The 25179-nt window shown below is 42.5% G+C and overlaps 1 protein-coding gene across 4 annotated transcripts in view; it reads right to left on the reverse strand.

The window, feature by feature from the left end:
* Positions 1-25179, reverse strand: part of Pdm3 (pou domain motif 3) — a 117686-nt gene that overhangs the window by 10570 nt on the left and 81937 nt on the right. For all 4 annotated transcript variants that reach the window (XM_070312180.1, XM_070312179.1, XM_070312178.1 and 1 more), the window contains exons 3-8: positions 4682-4862; positions 4437-4595; positions 4088-4279; positions 2044-2205; positions 1178-1431; positions 201-417 (exon numbers count right to left, since the gene is read on the reverse strand). In XM_070312180.1, coding sequence (XP_070168281.1) covers positions 201-417; positions 1178-1431; positions 2044-2205; positions 4088-4279; positions 4437-4595; positions 4682-4862 — 1165 coding nt within the window. The remainder of the gene's footprint in view (positions 1-200; positions 418-1177; positions 1432-2043; positions 2206-4087; positions 4280-4436; positions 4596-4681; positions 4863-25179) is intronic.

The raw sequence follows: 25179 nt of genomic DNA on the forward strand, positions 1-25179 counted from the left end.
GCAAAAGTTGTAATTAAAAGCTGTCAAGGAATAACAACATGGTTACCCTCGGGGCCTCGATTATCATTTTCGCGCGCATGTTGATGTGTCATTTTAAACGCACTGCCAAGTACCCGTAAACCGCACAGATCGTTTCGACTTTCGACCCCCGTCGATTAATAGTTATTGCAAGGAAAAAGAGAATGAGCTATATATCTTACTCGGTGAATCGTTCAAGAGATCATCCTCCTCCTCCTTCGGGCTATGCATATTGCTCGGGGAAGCCTTTACTCCAACACCGCCTGGTCCATGCGTTGTCGTGATAGTAATCTCGCCGTTGCTGGCGGCCAATCTGTTCAAAGCGGATGCGGCGGACACGACGGATTCGTTCAAAGGTGACGACTGCTCCGGTCGTTCCCTATGATGTTTTTCCGTTGACTGTGAACAATACAGTAGTAGCGGGACAGATTAGCGAGGACTTCATTGCGAGGGCACGGCAATGCTCCTCTTTCGCGCCAATTATGCACTTCATAATGAGACGGAAGCGCTTGGGACACTTTAGAGTCTGATTAGCGGAAGGAATGCCGCTAGTACTGACGGAATACTTTCTTAACAAGATCGCTCGATATCGGAAATTATTCAGATTGCTTCGCTGAGCTCGCCGCGGTCTGCACCGTATCGCGAAAACTATGTATTCCATTGTTGGAATATGTCGCGTGGTTTGATAAAAATATTACATTTTTTTTTTTTTTTTAATTTGGATAAAAGCTAGCAAAGGCACCTCTTTCTATTTCGTACAACGTATTATTCGTTAACAGTTATAGATAAAATTAAGAGAAAGTAAATAACATATAGATGTCGGACAATTATTATCAAGATAAAGCATAAAATATGATTACAAAAATTTATATTTTTGTGATATCACATAACCAGAATTAAAATTATAACAAGTAATGATGTGATTAATTTTATTGCCTTTAGTATAACATAGAAAATGATATTTTATATCTATATATACAATTATCTAATAGTAGTATAATCGAGAACAATTATCTAATATATTTGTTTTAAATTATATTTCATTTTGCTTTCTTTAGTTTTTCTTTTGTCTATGTAATATCATTAGTAACTTTATATTAATTATCTACTATATTTGAAAAAGCGTGGGTTTTTGTGACAGAGGCCCAGTCATACATACTGTATAATGATTCATATGCGAGGTGTGTCGATGGCTGTGCTGTTGAGGCGATGTCGTTAGAAGTGGTTGCTGAGAAGCCTGAACGGCCTGTACAGCTTGCGCCGCTTGCGCCTGTGCCGCTTGGGCAGCCTGGAGCAGTTGCTGAGGCTGCATCGCATTCAGAAGTTGTTGGCTCGCCGAGCTATTGCTCAGAAGATGCGGCAAAGCAGCAGGATTCAGTCCTAATCCCGATGCCAGGCTGGGGCTCGTGGGAACTGATAAAAGGACAAGCAAATAGTACGATATACTGAGTAAATCACAGAATAGGCACAACAGCCATAATACATATATATAAACATATCTAGATATTTTGATGAGACATTATAATGTTTTGTCAAAAGATTTATATTAAAATTTAATAAGGACAAAATTTAGGAAGAGACATATATTTAAAAAGATGAAAAGAATTTAGACGTTTGACTGAAAATATCCATAAGACATCATTAAATTCTCTTAGCAGATATTTAAAAAATTATTTATGTTATGTGTTAGCATATTATTATTCAATTGTATATATTGCAATAACAATTATTAATTTAAGAAAATTATTAGCAAAAAAGAAAATAATAATATATTTTAATCCTCTTTGTAAATATATATATTTGAGTAACAAGCATTTTTTAGAATGTAGCAAAATATATTTAGCGAAGTTGTATATGTGTAGCTTTGTCTAAAAAAAAAATATTGTGTCACACACACACACACACACACACACACACACACACACATATTGCTACGCGTAAAGAAAATTAATTGCATGTATTAAATGTCTTATAATTTTACATTGACATAAAAAAATCTTATAAACAAATCATCTCTAAACTTACCGTTGCTCGTAGGCGTGTTAAGCATGTTCTGTGGTTGAGCTAGAGACTGAAGGTTCGCCAGTGTCGTAGAAACTACCTGTCCATTACTGAGCGCCAAGTTTACCATTTGATTGTTCGTGACGTGGCTAACGGGTATGGTCAAGATGGTTTGCGTAGCGATCCCTGAGAAATACGAAACATTTTTCAAAAATGACACATCGTGCTTGATAGAATTACAAGTGAGAAGGGATAATTAATTTATGATATCCTTCGAAAGCGCTATCTCGTATAATCGTATCTCGAATCAATAGATACTTCATTTTCATTATGAACATAGTCCACGCATCGTTGATCCAGGATGGGTGGTAAAGTTATCAGGGTCTCATAGAGGGATTATTAGGCAACCCATAGGGCAGGTAACCTCGCAGGCTAGCGTAGTTGGCAAACTATTATCGTCATCTTAATAGTGGGTACAGGTACTGGTACTGGACCGCGCTGCGAGAAGGACGCCTAATCATACTTAGAATAGTTTCGGGATTACCTCCAGCTCCGCTAATCTGATTACCCTGTACACGCGCTTAATATGATTACTGATCATGAGTACGTACCCGTGTTGCCACCTACAGCTAAGCTAAGCAAATCCCGTATTCCGAACAGCCATAAAAGTTTCACGTTCTGAGGTAAGATCAACCGACAATCCGATTAACGTACAGTTCAAACGAACGATAACGCGCCATTAATACGCCGTTAATAATGTGACGTTGACTGACGCATCTGACAAATCCGCGACAAGAGATTCGAAAATAATTGACTCATCTTATCCGCGATAGCGATATTATAATTGGATTCGTTTACGTATCGCATTATCAGTTAAAAGCAACGAAGAATTTTGTCAGAACTTTTTTAGAAATATCGGAAATCTTGTTACATTTAATTTATATCTAGTGCAAAGAAAGAATTCGAGGTTGTTATTTTTATTCTTAACAATTAGGACATGCATGACCTTTCGCGTATTTTAATCCTTGCCGCTTTAAATAAAGCCGAGGACATTCCTGCGCGGACAATAATTTCTATCAACGACAACCTATCGACCGCGCACTCCCGAGCACTCCTCGACTCATCCTCGCCGATACTCGATGTCTATCAGAGACCAATCGAGCGTTAGTCAGTTACCATCGATTGAGCCGAAAAGCAGTGCAAACATTATTTGCCGCTACGTAACTCGTCATCCTACCGCGGCTGGTCCATATCCACGAACTTCAATCCACTTAGACGGAATCCCAAAGTTCTCCTTCTGCCTCTCCTTCTCTACCTCTACTCGTTCCGTACGCTCTATCTCCATCTCCATCTCTATCTCTCTTCTCTCTCGTTTCTCTCTCTCTCTCTCTCTCTCTCTCTCTCTCTCTCTCTCTCTCTCTCTTTCCCTCTAGCTTTCTCTTTCTCTCTCTCAATTGCCAGAATAGGAACCCAACTTGGTAGAAACGAAGTTAGCGCGGACCGCAATCGATATAATAGCGGCCGAATCCGCGGAGCTGCGATGTCCAGTGAGTGCTGTAGGGTTAGAAGCAGAGAGGGGGCAAAGGAGGGAGGGCGAGAGGAAAGGACGAACCCGAGAAAGGAGGTAAAACGGGGTGGGATCCGTGGGGTTGAAGAGGGGTAGCGAGACGTTAATTATACATTGAAATTAGTTGCAGAGTTTGCCCTGTGCTCGCCGAGGCAGTCTAGGGCCACTAAGTATGGACGACGGGCCGGCCTTAGTCCAAGCTGGTCAGAGATAGTCGATATTATATTATATATCGGCACATCTTGATTGCACAACATTATGCGCTGGCACATCGTCGGGTCACTATATGTTTCGCACAGCGAACGCGCGATGATTTTACGCGCGGAAATTGTCGATGAAATTTGGAATAATTGAAATTATTATAACTTTCTACATTTGTCATGTTCGAGATGGCACGATCAAGGTCAATATTACGATGTAAAATATACGACGAGAGAGAGAGAGAGAGTCAACTATATATATTCGGGAAATGTTGAAATTGTACGTGCTAGCAAAGCTTACCTTGCGAAGTGGGGATAAGAAGCTGAGCCCCTTGAATGCCCTGAACCAATTGACCGGACGTTAAGATGAATTGAGGCATCGCAACCGGTTGCGGTTGAGATAATAGCTGAGGTAACGTCGCCATTGGAGCCGAGCTAGGTGGCAAAAGATGGGGAGCCGCCGTCGTACTCGAGGCTGTTGGTACCGTTCCACCTGGGAATGAAAATTAACAATTTCACCGCGTTAGATTACCTTTGTCATTTAATTCTCGCGCGCAATCCTCGATTCTGCGTTCCTGCGACTTTAACCGCACGAGATTCTACCATATATCCATTTAAATTCTTTAATTTATATTTCTATTATTTCTTACCTGACGAGCTGACAGTCAGATTCAAGGGAGTATTAATTAATTGATTATTAGTCAATCCCGCCGTCATCCCTTGAAGACCAGCGGCCAGTGACGCAACTTGTGGAAGATTTTGCAAATTTGCTAAATTTTGGAGATTCTGAAGTGTCACCATACCGGCCACTACGCACAAAATTTCGACAGTGAGAAAGCGGATTATCGAAAAAGAATCTATACAGTTTTGCGAAGAAGAGACATCTTGTACTTACTCGTTCCGTTTAGATGTGCTTGTGCGACCGCCGCACGTTTCGCTTGATGGAGATTTTCGGGTGATGGGCTCCGTCGTCTCTTTCGCGAATTCTTCATGTCATCTATCATCATTTGATGTTCGTGAAGCGCACCACCACCTGTCGCCGGTTCGGGGCTTCCAGTGCTACTCCTATCGCTGTCCTGTAACAGACATATAGATTCTATATAATTAGAGATCAGATTGAAACTGGACCGCTTTCAGTTTATAAGAGATAAGAAAAAGTTGTAAGAAATGCTTCTACATCAAATTATATTATATAACTTATTATATTGGAAAATTATATCGGTAATATAATAATATCGTTGATTAATTAATCAATTAACGTATACCGATATAAAAATTATTTTCTTCAAAGATTACGTTCACGTTCTCTTGATCGCTTTCAAAATGGAATAGTGTAGATGATATTTTCCCTCGCGAGAATCAATCAAACAGCTATGTAAAGGTTTTAACATGAGCTAGCAATTTTTATTGCGATGGAACATTTAACGCGAAAAACAGATTAATAATTATTTACAATTTATATAGTTGATATTTATTCAAATATATCATTTTAGAGCGCGTTTGGCAAATGTGAGAAGAAACAGAACAGATAGAAAGTGAAATATATATAAAAGTAGATTATAATTAGCGCGATACACAAACCAATGAAGCTTACGATATGCTTTCGGTTATCATTGTCGAATATCAATTTTCACTTACGCATGGCAATGAAAATTGAGCTTGTCCGTATTATCTCCTGGTATCGGTCCTTGCCCATAAACATAATCCAGTAACGCGTGCAAAGTGATTTAGTTATTTACGCTCAATAACACATTTTTCGAATTAACTTGGTCATCGAATCAACCGCCCGATTTAATCAATACCAATTTGATGCAGTCGCTCGCGTTGTGTGACTACTAAAAATCTTTCAAATAATTGCAAATAATTGCAAAAGGTTATTCTACGCCAAGCCGAGAATTACTTGGGCCAAAAAAAAAATATATATATATATTAATCCCGCGTTTCCTCGTCGCTTTCTGCTTTCGCGTGACTGCAAATATATAATTCATGCATATTTACAGAATACCGGCGGAATAATTAACGAACGCCCGGCACATTAAGGCGTGCCGTGTATACGTACACGGTATATGTGCACATATAGCCGAGATTCTTAGAAGACAATCTAAATTATAATAAATCGATGGAGTATATATGCCGTAATGCTTTACCACCACGAGTATATGTCGACGATGGCGATGGTGGTAGTTGTGCCGCGGAGAGTAATGTTACCGGTGCGGCCTCTTTGCATAATGGTATGGAAATATGCCGGAACGTGTATCGCCATAGTTGGATACAGATTAAGCGTTTTAGAGCTTCGACACTCGAGTAATTCGGGAAAAAGAGTTTCCACGGATAACTGGATTCATGAATAAATCCTGGGTAAGCTTCTTCTATCGCCTTCTTTTACCTTGGACGTATGACTGCTCCAATTATACACATTGATACGAATATCAGAATAATCTCACGCGCATAAAGAGTATTTTAAGATAGGTTTAAGGCAGTGCAATAAACTCGAATCTTTTCGGGAAATGTATATAAATCATTCTTTTTATCATCTCTTCTTCGAAGAATAGACTGTGAAACGGACGTGAGAATAACTGAGAACGGAATAAAACACGCAAATATCGTGTTAATTGCAAACTGTCAAACAATCTCATTACATTCAGTTCGATCTAAAAAAAAAAAAAAAATAAATAAATAAATAAATAAATAAAAAAAAAGATATCCTCCGGGTGCGGCTTGTAATCCCGGTTTGAATTTTCGTCAAAGTCGCACAATGGGCCGTGCGCGTCGCTGGTCGAGGCATTTCATTGCATAAAAAATAGATAAAGCCTGGTCGATAGGTAACGAATGAAAATAGGAGGCGCGGCAGTTCAATTTTTTTTTCCACGCAAATTCGTAAACGGCTATACCGCCAGTATAGCCACCCTATATTAAATGGACGAGGCAAGGGGTATTAGTTGAATGCACAGGCTCGACTATTTTGCTTGTAAAAGTGCGCACGATATACAGCCAGCCATAGAAACATATGTTTACGAGTTTTCGATATTTCGCATAAATTAATCAGTGCTGCAACATCACGGCGCATAAAACGGCGGCTTTTGTGCGAGATCATTGACTTTTTCTCCATTGGATGATGCTTTACTCATAGAAATAAATATTTGTATTTTTCATTATATCCATACACACACAAATAAAGATTATATTTATATAACCAATCACATTTTAATTAGGAAATAAATTAAATAATTTTTTTTTAATCATGAGCAGTTCTCGAATTTCAAGATATTTTATAATTTTGTGCATTTCTGTGGTTTTTATTACCATGTATAAATATATATAACCACAAAGCAATAAAATAGGTATGAATAATTCTATATAATATTGGGAAAACAAGTTATAATTCGTAATTTTAGCGTCTGATTCTTTAGTCCACGCCGCAGGAAAAACATTCGACGAATCGATTTACTCAACCAAGTCGTACGAAAGGAGCGGCTGTGCTGCCCACGCCGTTGATTTCACCGTTGATTCTTTAAATTCTTTAGGAGAAATCGATAAAAAATCCCGCGTCTATAGACCATCTCGCTAATGCGAAAAAGCGGGCTGGACCCCCCTCGCTCCCGCGAGCGGAGACTAGCGGTGAACGACCAATGTGGAAGGTACGAAAAAAATACACGATCAGAGAGAGAGAGAGAGAAAAGAGAGCGAATGAGCGTTCGGTTGGTCGTTGGAAATGCAACAATAAACATTACTTATCGGCGCGGGGGTCTCTAACAATACGTATACGAGGAGAAGCGGCGCGGCTGCCGGTAGCAAAGCGCAAGTTTTTTGCAATAAAGTCATTTCGAGCCGTTTGAGTTATGGATAATTCCTGCGGAACGCCCGGACCTGTGCGCTCTAGCTAGCTGCTCCGAGTCCGGTCCATTGATTAGTATTAATGACTTAGCTGCACTCATTTCGCCCGAATAAAAGTAATTGGATTTGGCTTCGAACCCCGCGCTGTGTAGTTCGGCGTCGACGGCGGCGTCGGGCGGCGTCGACGGCGGCGACGGCAGTGGCTGGCAGAACAAAACTCGTGTGGGCGCGTGTAAAAATACATTAATATCTGTTTGCGCTTAATAAACGATAGCCGCGCTGACTTCAGACTAATGGCCGTATTCCGGAATCGGTAATACGCATTTTTATGTTTCTCTTTCTGATACGCGGCAGAGCGCCGCGTCGCGCCGCGCCGCATCGGCGTTCGTTCCATTCCATCTTTGGTTGCGGCTGTTTCTGCCCTGGCGATCGATTTGTCGAGCAGGGCAGAACGTTAGCAGTTATGAAAATTGAACGATTTTTTGGCCAGGGGAAGTCTTCATACGCGAATTTTACTACGCGCGCTCGTTTCGGTCGAACGCGGAAAATACGCGAGAAATATTTAGGTGCTTTTTTTTCCACATTTTTATCCAAATAAATTATTTACCATATTAAGTAACATATCAGTTAAGATTCCGATGAAAAATTGACGCATGTTTATCGATATCAAAATGGGAAATTTTTCTATAAACATAGACCATATATAAGCTGAGCCTTAAATATACATTTAAATAAAATCAAATGTAATTATATTGTAGATTCGACCTAATTTGAATTTCACAAATCTCTTTGAGCGTCTAAATTATTTAATGGAATGTGATTCCGCCACAAATATAATGTGCGACAAACATTGTTTATAAATGTATTACAAAACTGATGGATTTAATTTTTGCAAATTTTGCAAATTTCATTTGTGTTTGTGTATCACTAATTATACGCGATCAATCGGGATCAATAATTATCTAAAATCATTTAACACGTGAGAAAAAGATCAGTAAAAGAAGATCAGAGAGAATGATGAATTTCCGTCACGATTAAAGATTTTAACGAATCTTGTGGGGAAGTCGCAATTATCACCGTGGTCATTGCGAAAGGGTGTTATCGGGAGTGGAAACCCAACGAGACAGTTGCAGAGGACCTGCTCTCTACGTGAAAAGCACAAGAACGGAGACAACTCGAAAGGTAGACAGAGAGCCCTTTTGACAGAGAGAGAATCGTAGAGATAGTCATGAAGGGGAAAGAAAGAGAGAGCGAGAGGGAGAGGAAGGGAGGGAGTAAGAGATAGAATCCGCACGACCCCTCGGTTCAGGCCGCTTTGTCTGTAAGTGTAATTAGTCCAGGGTGGGGTTCCTGGGGAGTCGAGGCTCGGAGGTATAAGGGAGGGCAAAAGAAGGGGGGGGGGTGCAGTAGAGCAACGGCGTGGTTCATCCTGGCTTCCCTCGCCCCATCGTCGTGCCCCACCACCGCCTTATTTATATGCAAATGAGCTTCATTTCGCGATATTAATGTTCCACCCGAGTCGGCCTGCCTCGGCGCGAAGGGGTGCGAGGATACGCGAGGAAAAGGGTTCGTCCTCGTATATGTTTACGACCGTTTCGTTTTCATGGACAGCAGCCGAGTCAAAATGTCAGAAATTGCAATGATCTCGACACGCGAATAGATAACTTTTTCTTTTAGTAAAAGAAAATGGATAAAATTATAAATATGAAGAGAACGGTCTTAGCTATGCAAGTTGGCGAGATTGAAATAGAAATAGATTTATGTCTCTTCGCGCTTACTCTAATAAATTTATTGCGAGAAATTCGCCTCGCGATTGCCTCTTTTACGCGTATCTTTTTCGTTTAATAATCGTCGTAATGCTGAATCTTCGCAGGCGGAAAGAAAATTTTCAACGGCACGCCGTTGTAGTCCCGAGTCGCGGCTCTTATACGGCGCGTAGATAGTATAGATAATGACCGATTTATCGTAACGAGTGGAGCGTGGCAACGGGTAGAGACAGACCCCCATCAAGGCCCCAACGGGGTAAATTAACAACAGACAAGCCACTTGAAACATTACCGTGGCTTCCTAGCGAAGCAAGTCGGGGGTGGGCTCGCGCTGTTGCCTTACTCAACATAAATTAGGGCCGATAGAAAGGGTAGATTGCAGAATGTTGAGTGTATAACGACCGGCGCCGCGTTCTGCTGGTAACGGTGTCCCGAGCATCCGCGCGCGTCGCGTCTTACTTTTGCAGCGCACGCGAGCCCGAAAAATCTGACACGCCACGTGGATACCCGCGCACGCTCGCAACCAAGAAAATTCGAGCGCCTTCATCGAAGTGGCGTGTTAATCGATACGCGAGATGTGTCGCGCATAAATGCAGTTACGATTTCATTATATTTTTCTTCTCTCTTTTGCGTAATAAAATTTTTAATTTTTATAAGAATGAAATTATGAAACTGGATACATGAGATACATGGTATATGCGCACAAGTTATTATAATAGATTTATAAAACGAATCAGGTTTCTTGTATTAAGAGAGAATCGATTATTTATAAAATATAATACAATTGTTGCCGATTTCGCATCATTGCGCGATATTAAAATACGTTTTTGCATAATCATGTAGAATTGAGAGAGAAAGTGATCGTTATGCTGAACGGCGTCACCGGTAATGTTCCGAGTTCCTTCGAAAAGCTTAATTACGACGAGTCAGCGAAATAATTCGAAATAGGAGTAAACGTTTTGTGCCGACGGTATTTGCATTTAATGGATATTAAAATGAATGACCATCGCTCATTACGAATGCCGCGGGGCGTTCGTGGTAAAATCGTGGGTAATGAAGTCGCGAGACGAATCTTACTTGTAAATGGATCCTTCATTATATCCAGATACAGTTCTTTGAGGAATGCGTCCTAACGACTCTTCGGACACGCCGCGAAGAAATTTATGAGAATTTCTCACCGTAATATCGAAAAATAAGGGCGTATAATCGTCTTTATTATCTCGCAAATATGGCCTTGATGAGATATTTTCAATTAAATCTCTTTTCTCGCGCAATTACATCGGTTTGATATTCGCCTAAATAACAAAATGCATTGTCTAAAAAAAAATTTTATTAACGCGTAATTTATGTAAGAAATGCGTCATATGCTTCTCGAAATTTTTCCCTCCTCTCTGAGACCAGTGCTAACAATCAACTCGAACAATCCATTTCGCATATTCTTCACGGCTGGCATCTTAATGCTCGCGAGTCGTAAACCGCGCGAACGTGGTGTAAATCTATTCGTACCGTCGTTGTTTAGCTCGGTCTGCGCCCTAAGAGAGGACGGTCGGTCGAAGTAGAAAGAGAGGAAGGACAGGGACAACGCCGGCGGGGTGGTTGAGTGAGAGAATCGGAGGTGGGTCGACCGATGCATGAATATACATGACCTTACCACCAACCCTTACACCGCAACGGGGCTCTGCTTACATTATTGTATATCTAATTCCGCGGGTGGTTCTCAAAATTTGCCGACCGTCGCCGCGACGACGGCGCGCCGCGTTGGCCGTCCACATCCGTCTGAGAATCACTGCCGGCTCACGACATTATGCAGGCAGTCTACATATTATACATTCGGACTGGGATTCAATTAAGTTTGGTTAGACCAAGTCCCGCGGCCCTCTCCCGCATCCGGTCTGTACTTGCTTTCTCTGACTCGCGCCTGGTTCCGAGTAGCGCACATTTTTGCTGCAACCGATATTGTCATCGAATAAGACCATCGTCTAACTTATTGTTCGACACTATATTTGATCTTAAAAATTTATCGATTATAGGTTACATTATATACGTATTTATATACGCTCTAAAAATGATAGTACGTAAGAAGAATATCTACTCTCTAGAGATGTTACAAGTTCAAATTATTAACGGTATTTTAATAGCAGACAGCTAATAATAAACATAAAAAATAGTTTCTTACAATAAAGCTACAACGTCCGTATCATGTTGTCTTTACGTCTCCTGAAATTTCTCATTGGAATTCTCTCTCTTGTCGGAACCACTGATTATCCATCAGCTGACTCAAGCGTACATAGGCATGGTCGAATCAGTCCTTGCGACTTAAGCGGCGAGAACGTTTGACATTTGGCGGGCGTAAGCAATGGCTGTATAGCAATAAAGTTAATTGAAATACGTCAAGTGTATATAGCCTAACGCTGAAAATACTTATACGTGTTGGTGCGGAGAATACACGCTCGTGACACACTTCGATATATACTACTGGATGGATAATTAACGGGACCACGTGGTGCAGTCATGATACGCGCCACGAACAAGAGCATCGGCGAATGCGTGAGCGATCGTCGAAAAGGATGACGGATCACGAGGGTCGTGATGAAGAGAAGTAGATATCGCGTAAGGGCGAATCAAGCGGGGAGAGGGGATGCGGGCGATGCGCGCGACGGACGGGAAGGCGAAGGGATGCTAAAATAATGACGGAAAATTGTGCGCTTCCATGTTACACGGGCGCCGAGCGCCGACACTTAATTCAATTCGATTGCGATACAGTTCAATAATTCGATTAATTAAAAAATATCGCAGAGTCGCTCAGCCGGTCAGGCGCTGCGCGCCTTCCGCTTCACGAGAGGCGGGCAAGGTCTTCGGGCGAATCGCCCCCCTTTGAGCGCCCCTGGTTAAAGAGGGCTGGTACATCGGCTGGTACGCAGAGTTAGCTAATAGCTGAAATGCAACTCCACGCTCGATGTTGCCGCATTATCTGTGATTATTTGAGTATCGAGCGAGCGGTGTTTCCCAAAAATCCTACGCGCAAGCGAGTGCGTTTATTAGTGATTTTTGTTTAACTATATCATCGTGCGAATCAACTTCAATCGTGCTCTTCGCCTATACTCTCTCTCTCTCTTTCTCTCTCTCTTGAGAGAGAAATTATTATTTACGCTTTCGATTGTTCTCTGCCGAGACGCAAGACAACGATATTTTTTCAACCAGTTTTAAACTAGCTAGTAACTGAATCTTTGTCGCGGTTCTTTCCTACTCCCTGCCATTTTTGTGATTGCGAGAAATGTTTCGAAGTATACGAGTGCGATGATTCCGCAGAGAAAAAATTACAATGATAATTTTATATACAAAAGATATAAGGAAGATAATTATTTGTCAACTTATCTGGAAATAAATTACAGATTAAGATCTTTAATCATCGATAAGATTATGATGAATGATAAAGTCGCGATACATGGTGCAATATAGTCAATATTTGAAAACATATCCCGGCATAGCATTGCAATATACCAATATTTAATTAAAAACAAATGGTGCGATGTCTACCTGCGGATTACTTTCTATTAGCTAATTAATTACGCCGTATCAATATCTCTTCCGCTATTTCATTAATATGATGATAACGACATAATAATGCGACCGCCACGTCACGCGACGCGCTCCGCGACGGTTTTCCGGAAATCTGAAAACGTACAGGGAGTCTCCCTTACACAATTTTACCATCAGAGATTCGCCATATTTAAAAATAGCTGACGTCGAGGAGCGGCATCGTGGAGTTTTCGGGTATGTTATAATCCTGGCGCGGTGTCATAATGATAATAACAACGCGTTAATTAAACTCCCTGATTTATGCGCCTTTCATATTGTAATTGCTCACCGAACTCGAGTCGAGACGCAGAACGAGCGCCCGCTCGCGCAGTTACGGTCTCGGACGATCTCTCGCTCAGAGAGCTGAGATAATGCGAACGAATTAATGAGTCAAGGCGCAATTAATATCGACCATTCGCGCGCTTGTCGTCTAACAGCGATATCAACTCTGTCCTCAGCCGCGCCGTATAAAAGAAAAGACGTTGTGGGAAATGGAAAGATGAGAGCGGATTTTCGTAATCTTCTATCTACGTTATAATCGTAATATCGCAGGAAGAGTGTTTTTTTTTTTTTCTCTCCTCGGCAGAGAGTGCGAGTCTCGCTCGTGCGCAATTTGCGTATTCTCTTTTCGCTGCTTAATTCAACTCAAGAGTCTCGAATACAATTCGTTACGATTTAACGTCGGCCATGGAAGGAGAAAGAGATGGACGCAAATCGCTTATTTACACCGTGAACGGTGCAATACGCACGCGCTGGAGGCCATATTTAGTTTACCAACCCGTGGGTATAATGTCTTTTTAGGTACGTTAATTAACAGTATTCATTTTGCACAAAGGTTTCTAATTACGCACTGTACGGAGCCATAGACTTAGTGCCGCCTCCGCAATGGAAATGTTATGTCCCTTCTCGTCGTCTCTCGACGTCTAGACTTCACGACGAGTTCATAGACACGTTGATGTCAGGGATGCGTCGCCGAAATCAGAGCACTAACGGACCGATCTGGAGATCGTCGTCGGCATCAGACTCGGCACAGCCCGAGAAGGGCCCGGGATTCCTTTTCGTCCTTCGCGAGACTCGATACCGTTGGTAGACGGGCGAGAATCGGGACGAGTCGGCCGCCTACCATCGCGGGTCAATACTTGTCCGGCCGCTTCAGTTAGCAGTCGCATTAATTAATTATAATTAAGTTTTAGTTGACGCGCGGCTGTAGAGCGGAGCGGGGTAAGCAAGGCAGGTAGCTACGCGACTCGCATTTTGAGCATTACCGATATTATGCAGATTTCACCCCTCCCTTTTCGTCGCCGGCGCCGGGGTGTATACTCCCGTCCTCCCTCCCGCCGATCCGTTTCTGCCGCTACCTCTCTCCTTCACCTTACAATGCTACCCCGACCATCGCGCACCCTCCTCCCGGCTATCCTCACCCCTTCGAGACACGCTCACTCCTCGTGCCACTTGCCAAGCGAGTCGGAGAATGAATTATTTACTTATTTACGGTACGTAAACGGAACTAGCGAGCGACTTATTACTTACATATAGACAGCCGAATTAAAATATCAGAATTTTGAAACGGCGCGTCGCGCTCACCGATAAAGATCGATTCGTATAAAGCATCCTGTGATTTTTCTCGTAATAAATCCTCACGTGATAGCTGGAAAAGCGTCGGCGATCATTAATTTGCGCAACTTGTTCGAACTATTTGTCTTAAAATCCTTTTCACACGAACGCTTCGCACTTACAGATATGTCGATAAACTTCCTTTTAGGAAAACAAATTTTTGCGATGAATCGAGTGTGGAAGAGCGAGGAATAAGACGCGCCTTACGGCCACGATTTCCGTCTCTCGCGAATGCTTTTGGCAGGGGGGTGCTGCTGAAACGACGTCAGACGTAGTCCCGGGCGGCGGCAACTGCACGTCGCCGTAAGAAGCTGTTAATCTTCGGTAATAAACTGTATTTTCATTATAATACGGCATGAATATGCAACGGCGATAATGGCCTTAATATCCCGGCATGCATCTTCCTGTGCTTTACGAGCTGAGCCTCCTCTGCCGGAATTTGAGGCATACTCACAGTGGATTTTGCGACGACGTTACTGCCGCCGCTACTGCCGTCGCTCTCAAGGAGATCTCCTCCTAAGCGCAACGCGTATTCGCGATCTCCCTTTTAAGGCTTCGAACGAATGTATCGTTTCGTCAGTTATTCAAATACCATTGTTATTTTGTACACGATAACTCGCGATGATCTAGAATTATTCCATTCCATTGTTTGAAGCAGTTTTATAACGAATATTTTTGGCACTTACGCCGTTATATTAAGACTCTAGATGGGACGTTTTCTTTTTCTCGAAAATATTTATTCATTTAAAACACTTGTGAAATGTAATCTTCTTCTAGTCTCCTTTAATCAAAATTAGTTCATTTTGATAATTAAAAATAGTTTATTTCAACCTAATAACACAGAATGAAGAATGTTACGTCTGCGAAATTAATTTTACATCTCCTTCCATATAGAAATAAAGGATTTTGCTCGATCGAGAATTCGAGCTCGAGTAATGGACGCGATACGTTACGCATCGCCGTTAATGCGAGCCGACTTAATATAAGCAGCGAGCGAAGGAATAATAGCGGCCTAGCCTACGGACATTCATTTATCTTAGTTTATTGCTAACTGCGAGGAAACAAACACCGTTGGAATACACAACGACGTGCCATTAACCTCTCGGTCGCTTTACCAATCTGGACTTAACGGTGCGTCGTACACTTTTGCCCCATACTTTGCTCGCCCTCCTTCGATGACGATTGAACGATAGATCGTTGTTAACGTTGCTGTTCCTCGTCACTACTTGCGGTCGGACCGTACGATATTCTGATTGTCTTGATCCTTTAGTTAGAGTGAACGGAACAGGAAACGAGACCAAACATTTACTTTCATTATTCTCTCGTGTTTATCTGAATAGAACGAATCCAACTTAAAGGAGCTATCCGCTATAGTTTGCGTAGAATATGGCAAACATAAGCCCGATTGTGCACCGATAGTCGTCGCTTTACTTGATCCATATTGAAAGTTGTGAATAAAATACTTTGATATATTAAGCGAGATATGTTTCTCCGTTTTTTTTTGTCTATTAAAAAAATTACTGTTTAAATTTCTTTGCTTTCAATCATACGACGATGTCTCGATTAATTCTCCGTTCTCTCTTTGCGCTTCATTTCTTTTAAGACTTACAAGTTTATATATTCTTCGTTATTTATCTTTTCATCGCTTTGTGTGTGTGTGTATATGTGTTTTCGCTTATATTAAATATTTAATATTCTAATCTCTCATAATTAATAACGCAAGAGTTTTTTTATTGGTTAACTTTTTTATTATCCTCTCTCTTCTCATCGAGTTCACTTGCACACGCTATAGACTTAGGGGTTTATATACTGCAATACGCATCTCTCTATTTGGATAATGAAGAAAAGATACGGAGAATAAGCGCGGAAGGAGAAAAAAGATTCCGTCCAGGATAACTCCAGTGGAAAACCGAGACGAAATCGGACACCGATCGACCAAACTGCGCGTAATTAGCGTATCCTCGTAGCGCGGACCAAGCGTTGTTTTCTAGTGAAACAAATTAGACCGTCGTGTCGCACGAACGAATAAATTTAGAGAATGTTTCGCACACCGAACGAAAAAAAAAGGGGAAAAAAAAAAGAACGAGGGAAACGAGCACGAGCGAGAGTAGGTGGATGTTGGAGGAAAAAAATTCGAGAGGGTAAAAATGTTTCTGGCATGGCGTATAATGGACGCATTGCGCGCGAATATAATGAGATTTTACAGTGCAATTCACATAAAGCATCGGAAACAACAAAAGGCCAGAATGGAGGGGAGAAGCGCGATAAAAATGCCCGCGTCTAAACACATTATTTCTACCCCACCCTCGCATGCACGCGTTCACCACGCGACGCTCCCGATCTCCGTCCGGACCGTCGACTCCCGCCGCCCCATTATCATTCTACGGATTATTTTTTTGCCACATCAAAAGAAAGAGAGAGAGAGAGAGAGAAAGTTATTCCGCATTACGCGAAAATACGGCAATGCATAAATAAACGGTATATCGACACTTAATTCGGTTTTTCTTCGATATAAACCGACCACAGTGATGTCACGCATGAACTTGATCCACGTTTTAGCATCTACCGAGACTTCCCCAAAGTGCTATGATTTCATTTCATCTTATTTCTGTCCTTTTTTTATCGAAACATCCGTTCCGGTCCTTCGACCCTGAATAGCCTTTGAGCATTGTTGAACGTTAGCGGTGGCTTGAAAGCGAGCGAACAAACTGGACGAGGAAAGGAGAGAAGGATAGTGAAAGAAAATCGAGGTGTGAGAGGGAAAACGGTAGAAGGGAGAGGGAAATAGTAAGGGAAGGGGGATGATAGAGGCAATCGCAGCAGCGAGGGAGGCGGGAGGAGACAAAAAAAATTGGAGGGTGCGTTTCGTCGCGCCGATAAATTTTGAATGCACCTACACCGCCGTCGGGAGAATTAGTAGCCTGTTGGTAATGATCAAAAAAAATTATAAACAAAAGATTCCACGGATGGTGAGCCTTTTTCGTGGATCAGCGAGGCAAGCGGAACGCTTGCGAAAAGCTTTGACAGTTGCCGACCTGGCGCTCTCATTGCCGGCCAAACCTACGACGCTATATTTAAAAATCGGCGCGCTCTCCCGGAAACTTTCGCTACAAAGGGAAGGGGCCAACATCGGGTTTACATCGGGTTTATTAAAATCGCTCGCGGACAAACTATAACCATACAAGTAAACGTACAGTCGCGGTTAATGGCTAGAGAGATAAACTAACTACTTCGACTTCTACGCGCAAATTTTTATTTTAGATCAGCAGCAGCGGCTCCTTCCATTGCATCCGAAATTATTCGCGTACGCATCCGCGGCAACGTTCTTTGTCTTTTTCGCGTTGGACTACACGTTGACGCAGCGAATTCGTCAATATCATTTATTACGAGAGAACAATACAGCTACCGCCAATTCGCATGCCTGACACGCTATAAAGGATCGCAGCAACAGCAGCAACCGTCCGCACGCGCGACTCGACGCTTTCAAACAGTTGCGCAATAATGGTCCCGCTCTTTAATAATACGTGCGTTACGAGAATTCGTAATCAAACCAGATGGCACACAGAGACGCGCGCGTCAACATCGGTCAGGCATAGGCGATGTGAAAGAGAGAAAGGAAGAGAGAGAGAAAAAAAATGATACGCTATCGTACTGATAAAATCATTGGTATAACGGGCAGCCTCTCTCCCTATACAAGCACCAGATTTTAACGCGAAATCCACCGATGCGAGTCACTGATGCGCCCATCCTGGCAGCGTGCTACGAGAAGATTCATTATTTTTAATTAAACAAAATAATAATACGCTTATTAATTGATTAATTAAACATCACGCGCGCATTATGCTCCTCCATCAATGGCACCGTCATTTAATCTTCCCTGCGAGCCGTTGGCTGCCAGATGCTTGTATACTTTTTATACCCTCCTGCAGTTTTATCAATTTATGTCGATAGAAAAATGTCGAGGGATAAAACGAAAAACTATTAAACGATACAAAGATTACATATCGTATGTACGATATATACCGGGTCTATCAAAATTTCTTTGACGCAGCGAATTCGTCAATATCGTTTATTACGAGAGAGCGATGCGGGAAAGAGGCCTCTTGGTTCACAGATTACACTGCTCACGACTAACGCTGTGATTTTCTCTTGATAATAATATCTAATTAAACACGGCGTACAGACATAACGAACAAGTGTGTTATATAATGTTCTATAATGGGATGGAGTCTTAACATTTATTCTCTTCTAATCCTGTCTTCCATTTTACTCACAATTAAGTAAAATGTTGAAAAACGGTAAATGTTTTACTTGCAAACAAAAATTTGAATTGTTATTGTAATTGTCGAGAAAAATCGCGGTCAAAGATCAACGGCGGTTCTTGAACATAAATGCAGTCGTAATGCAGTCTCGCAGAGCGAGGGGATGCGCGTAAGCGCGACACGCGCGAAGTGCATAAACTTCCTGGCGCAAAAGCGAAGCTAGAAAACCGTGCAAGTTGCGGTAGCGAATGCGATATAAAACGCCTTTGTCTTGCAAAAACCCGCAGACGTATATCATGCGAGCCCAGGCCGCCGGCATTGTTTTACTCTCGCATAATTACTGCGAGTCACGTTTTAAAGTTGAATTTCACCTAAATAAAGCTTAATATTATTATCGCGGTCGCAGTCGAGGCGGTGCTGCCATTATGAGCCGGTTACACTCTCAAATATCGTTATACCGCATGATCGTTTTCGCGATATTAAGTGCGCCACCGGGTTTTTTCAGTGTTTTTCGTGCGGTGTCGACCACGACCGGCGTTAATTAGATGCAAGGTGTGGACGTACCTCGCCCTGGGCTACCACGTGTTTTTGACGTTAACTTCGCGATGCCTTTGCTCGTTAACGACGATGATGTATGTTGGAATCGTTTAAAACTCCGTTGAAACGTCGCACATTCCCCCCCGTAAAGCGCGGTTCGAAAATATTTCAAACTCGCAACGAGAAATTTAACGGACAGTTTTATCGCACTCTAGAATATCTTCTTAACATCCTCGAATACTCGCGGCGAGAGAAAGATTAAATCTGAAAGTGAAGTAATACTTTACGTTTTAAATACCGTGGCCTTCTTCACGAAGATAGAAATGTTAATCGATAGCAGAAAAAAAAAAATTTAAATAAAAATTAATTTCAACACGTTTTAAATCCTCGATTATGTTATTTAATTGCTGATGTATATTAATGTTCAAATCCTTGAAAGAGAGAGAGAGAGAGAGAGGCAACAATTTTTCATCTCGTATCCGAAACTAATCGCACAGCTATCGACAAACGTCTCCAGACGTGGAGGAATCACGCGGAAAAATGACACCATTCTCTGGCCTGTGAAATAAATCCGCGAACATTAAAAAATCCATCCGCCACGAATTTCCATGAGTATTATCGAGCAACGCTGGCATACTCAATTTCCCGCCTTGTGTTCGATGCTACATTTCGCTCCCCCCCTCCCCCGCAAGAGGCGACGTATTCGTACATCACGTCCGAAATAAACGTCAGTTATCGACAATGATCCAATGTTATACGCGCGGATTCGTTTCTATGTACCATTTCACGTCATCCGCGACTGTAACGCGCGATAGCGTCGTAATTTCGCATTATGCGTTTAACGCGTGAAACGTTGGAACAAAAAAAAAAAAAAAAAAAAAATTAGACACCGTCTCGTTTATAGACACGGTCGCGGCAAATTTGTTTATCGGCATGCGAGAACGGCGAGGCATTAATACACGGGGCGTCACAGCGATAACCATTCTCAATATCCATAATTATTATCAACGGCGGGCGATGTTGGCAGCGGGCGCACCACGTGACTCGTTGGCGTCGAAATAAAATGACAACGTTCATTTGCAAATGCGCGAAAGTGCATTATTTTTATTGAGTTTGTTAGTGGTCGTTTCCGTCGGTGTGTACTCCGCCCGGTCTATACTCGTTTACACGGATATGTGTGCGTGCGAGCACACACGCGCGTTAACTCTTCGTCGGACGATGAAATGTATGACCGACTAAAGGGGGTGCGATGGTTTCATCGAGGGAATACGAGCGCCGATAGATCTCTTTTTCGATTCGCGATAGAAAAATTACGTCGATATCTGGCAACAATATCGGCCGGATACTATCGGCCGGATCGAAATGCGATGTAGCATGTCCTCGAATTTCAATAAGACCTTTATTGGCAGCTAGAGCATCGTTTGTATGTATCTCGTTCAAACATTTTTCGAGACTGTTGATGAACGCGATGAAGAACGGCGAGATGCGTTACAAAAATAAACGGAAACGTTATTATAAAAAATATGTTTGGCAAATAATCCGAGATAAAGTTACGGGCATACGTGACGTTAATTGACTTGGGAATATAAATATCGCATATAATTTTGCAGTAACGCAATATTTACCGATATAATAATTACGGATAATAAGTAACAATTTCCGCTTCTCGCAACGGCAAATAAAACATCCATCCCATACGCCCCCTCTATTATTTTTCGCCATCCTCGCCGTTCAAATCGCTAATTGAACTCGTCTCGTTACAACTTTCTCGCGGCACAATCCAATAATGCAACATCCATTTCTGTAACGCTAATCACGGCAATTTTACCCGGCAATGGGCGAGATCGTCGTATCCGCAGTTCCTCAATGTAATTAAAAATTCGCGCAATTCGCCGGATCCTCCGCTAATTTTCACATCATATATAAAGATAATGTACAAAAAGTGAAAAGATATTCAAAGAAGGGAAAGCTTATAAACAATTCTAATATATTCTCACGATAATAAACTTGTTCGAAAGTTAAGCTGTTTGGACAATTGTCTCAATTATCGTCTCAAGATCTGCATACGATGCATGGTAATTTCTCAAGTATAGATTAAAATTATCGAAATAGAGGGGTGGTAAGCGTTGAGGGCGTGCAAAGAAATGCACGAGGAGGGTGCAAAAAAAAAAGGCGGCGGCGACGGCAAATTGAAAATTAGCGAGGCCGATCACTTTTCGAGCGCGGTATGCAAATGGGGCACGCGGTAACGCGCCGACGATTATACCTCTGGCACGCGTGCAACCGAACCGTCGTCCATGGAAAAAAAAAAAGAGCCGCAAGGAGACAAAAAGTACAGGCATATGGAGGGGCGGTGGCAGTAGTGGACTGTCGGTAGTGGAAAAAAGTCGCGAACGGCGAACGTTGTAAAAATCTAGGGGTGGACGAGGGGACCCCCGCCAATCGGGCGCATTGTGTCCACCCGGCGAACAATACCGTCGCTGCTCGAGCGACTGACGCATTTTCGCGCGAATTGGGCGGTATTGTTGGATTTTTCAAATTGTATTTTTAGCCGGTGCCGGTGTCGACGCGAGGACAAAAATTGCCTGTCGTCGGGCGCGTCCTTCGCGTACCTACACCGCCCCTTCGTCAGCCCCTTTCGTTCTACAGCCGTCCGGGTACCTTTTTTTCGGGCGTGCTCTACTGCGAATCGTCGCTTGCGGCTATTTTCGAATAAAGCGAATGTTCTTTCGAAACACGAGACGCAAACTCGCAATGCTGTGGGCGATCAACGGTCGTGTATCGTGCATGTTTGCGGTGGGAGGATGTGGGAGTTGGAATAAAAAGCAATGAGGTGGTTGCATTATCTTCGACTTAATATTGTAGGTGTAACGTTTCTTTTGATCTCTTTCTCGTGGTTTTCTTTCGAAGAAATATATGCAATTTGTCTTGTGGTCAACTGTGCACATGGATCGATTCGTGTACGTGAAAAAGGTCTATCTTTTATGGACAAGTATTATTATTGTAAAGCGTAATAATTTGAAGAAACAACTAATATATAACTTGAGATATATAACGTTAAAAAAATAATGGTAAAAAAAAATACATTTCACTAGATTTATTATATATATATATATACGTATGTATATGTACTATATTTTCTCTCTTTCTCCGTCTTAGAGGTAGAACCCCTCTGAGGAACTTGAGAAGGTGCGATCAAGGAGTTTTGTAGTAAACGCATCCGTCCAAATGCTTCAGCGATTTCGCGAAAGGGAAGCAACCTTCCTCGACAAGGAAAGTACCGCTTGTCTGGTTGAGTGACAATCAAAGGCTACAACAGTGCGCACCCTCGTTCCTCGATACAAGGAGCCGAGGTACAGTCGCTTGTCTGCAGCGGGCATTCCTAGTACAGTAATCTTATTAAATTTACATATTAATCAACGGATTTTAATTATCCCCAACCCCCGCTGAGCCACGGCGAAGGAAAGGGAGAGCCGAGAGCGGAGGAGAAGAACGACGATGGAAGAGAGACAGCACAAGACGGAGAGAGATGGAGACAACGAATGGAACGAGGTGGATCGGCAAAGTGCGGTCGAGCGAGAGAGAAGCGTATAGTCGTAGAGTAGAGAATGAAAGAGAAGAGAGGGAGAAACAGAGACGGAACGAGAAGAGATAGAGTGAGGGGCGGGGGAGGGAGAGGGAGAGAGAGAGAGAGGGAGAACTCCACCCTTGCGCGGCGGTGGCGGTAGCGGTGGCGGAGACCGAGCCAGCTCTCGTAATTTACATTAATCCAATAATTGCATGGAGGTTTCCTAATTAGAAATTCAAATGAGGTGGTGGCAGGCAGGCACAGGCGGGCAGGGCTTCCAACTCAGCAGTGGGAGAACACCATCGCCACCGAGCAAAGTCCGTGCACATCGGACGATCGTACGTCGGCTGGCCCTAGCCTAACACGAGTCCGAGTAATGCCAGGGTGGGCGTCAAAAGCTACCAGAATCCTCGAAATTTGGATCGCCGTGCTCGTGTAACCCATACCTATATAGGTATAAGTGTAACCTATCCAGCTACGGGGTCACACATCAAACAGCGAGCAAGAGAGCGAGAGCGCACCTACGTTGCTACTTATACCATACACGGTCGGGAAACACTAAATTAATATCTTCGTGGGAAATTTGATTCAATACGAGTATATTTCGTTACTTTCCATTTTCTGTCGCGCAACGAAACCTTTTTCCTGTACGTAATACTAACTCTTCAAATTTTAGGTATCATCGTGCGAAGCTGTCGCGTGAGATCGTCTATCGAAATATACAATCGCGTAAAACTTATATTTAACCGTATTTATCGTACGAAAGTAACGATCGGCATAAATGCCACTTTAAAAGAATTTAAAACGTATTCTCTTGCGAAGATTCAAGCCGATCACCGAGCGAGAGCAATTTCAGCGCAATATAACGTTGTCCATTGGTACATCCCGGTGCATGTGGTCCTTTTGTTGTCCCCGGAGGGTTCCCTCGGCAAACGTAACACGTCCCTAATATCGTCACAGGTCCGTCCCTCAATCGTCACCCAGGGCATATCGTGGCACACGGTTGAACCCGTTCCTGATAGTCCCAACGTGCTCGATTAACGAAGGTGTCAATCTACAAGCCGACGCGTATCATTTTCACGAGCCGTCTAGTTTGAGTCGCGAAAGAGCATGCGACTTTCGAAGAACGTTCTCCAAGATATAAATATTCGCGTTTTAATAAATAAATTTGTGCCGAAACAAAAATGTTTTTTTTTTTTTCATTCATCAATTTCGATTTAATATTGTATCGATAAAAAAATCATCAAAATCTTCTTTTCAAAGATGATTATGTAAGTGAATTTGCTAAAAAATTAATATATAAGATCTTTAAACTTTCAAAAATTATTAATAACATTTGTCGACTATAAATGTTGAATAAGTGGAAAATTTGAAAAAATTAAAAATCGATTAAGCGAATCGATGAAATAATTAAATTAAATTTTCATGTTTATTTCTGCTTCAAATAAATTCGATATTCGGATGTGTGTGTGTATATTGGAGACGCATATTAATTATTTCATTATCCAAGTTTTTTCTCAGCTCACCAACACCAGAGCGACGCAGTTCGCTATCCTCCGAAAGCGTTTCCCGCTCTTACAATCTTCGTTAGAATTTCAGGTCATCGAAGGAAATCGTCGACTATTCCTGCTGCGGCAGGTCAACCGAGTTTCGTCGAAGGAACTCCGCGCGCAATTATGATAATGGCGACCGTAGTCGAAGCACCTAACCCCCGGGCTAACTCCGTACGTTAGTTCTGGTAGTTCAGATATCGTCTGTGTTTAAACAGCTAGGCGGTGCTGCGGCAACCGTCGTCGCGAAAGGGGTGAGACCGAGGGAGGGAGGGGAGGGGGGAGAAAGGGGGTTAGCTAGGAATGGGGAGGGAGAGGGGCGAATCTGGATGGCAGAGTACGGAGGCTACGACGGCAAATCTACATAATATAACCAACTATTGTTCAAATAGACGGCGCTTCGCAGATTCAATTACCATTGTGATACAATTAATGTTGGGAATTTCATCAATTCGAGTGCCGGGCACGGCGCTCTTACATATGCATAGGAGAATCGAACGTGGCGCGGATCTCGCAGTCGAAGAAAGTCGATGACAAATATTATACGAGCTGGTTGGTACCTGATCGGATCTACAGCGATCCCTATGACGTAAAGAATATCGCGACGTGCCAACGATCAAAAATGAATAGCTTGTACATTTGCATTACGCGTTGATACGCGATAAATATATTATTGTAGAAAA

Source organism: Polyergus mexicanus, unplaced genomic scaffold (genome assembly GCF_030449975.1).
Source record: "Polyergus mexicanus isolate NDT 795.1 unplaced genomic scaffold, iyPolMexi1.0 SCAF_21, whole genome shotgun sequence".
NCBI lineage: Eukaryota > Metazoa > Arthropoda > Insecta > Hymenoptera > Formicidae > Polyergus > Polyergus mexicanus.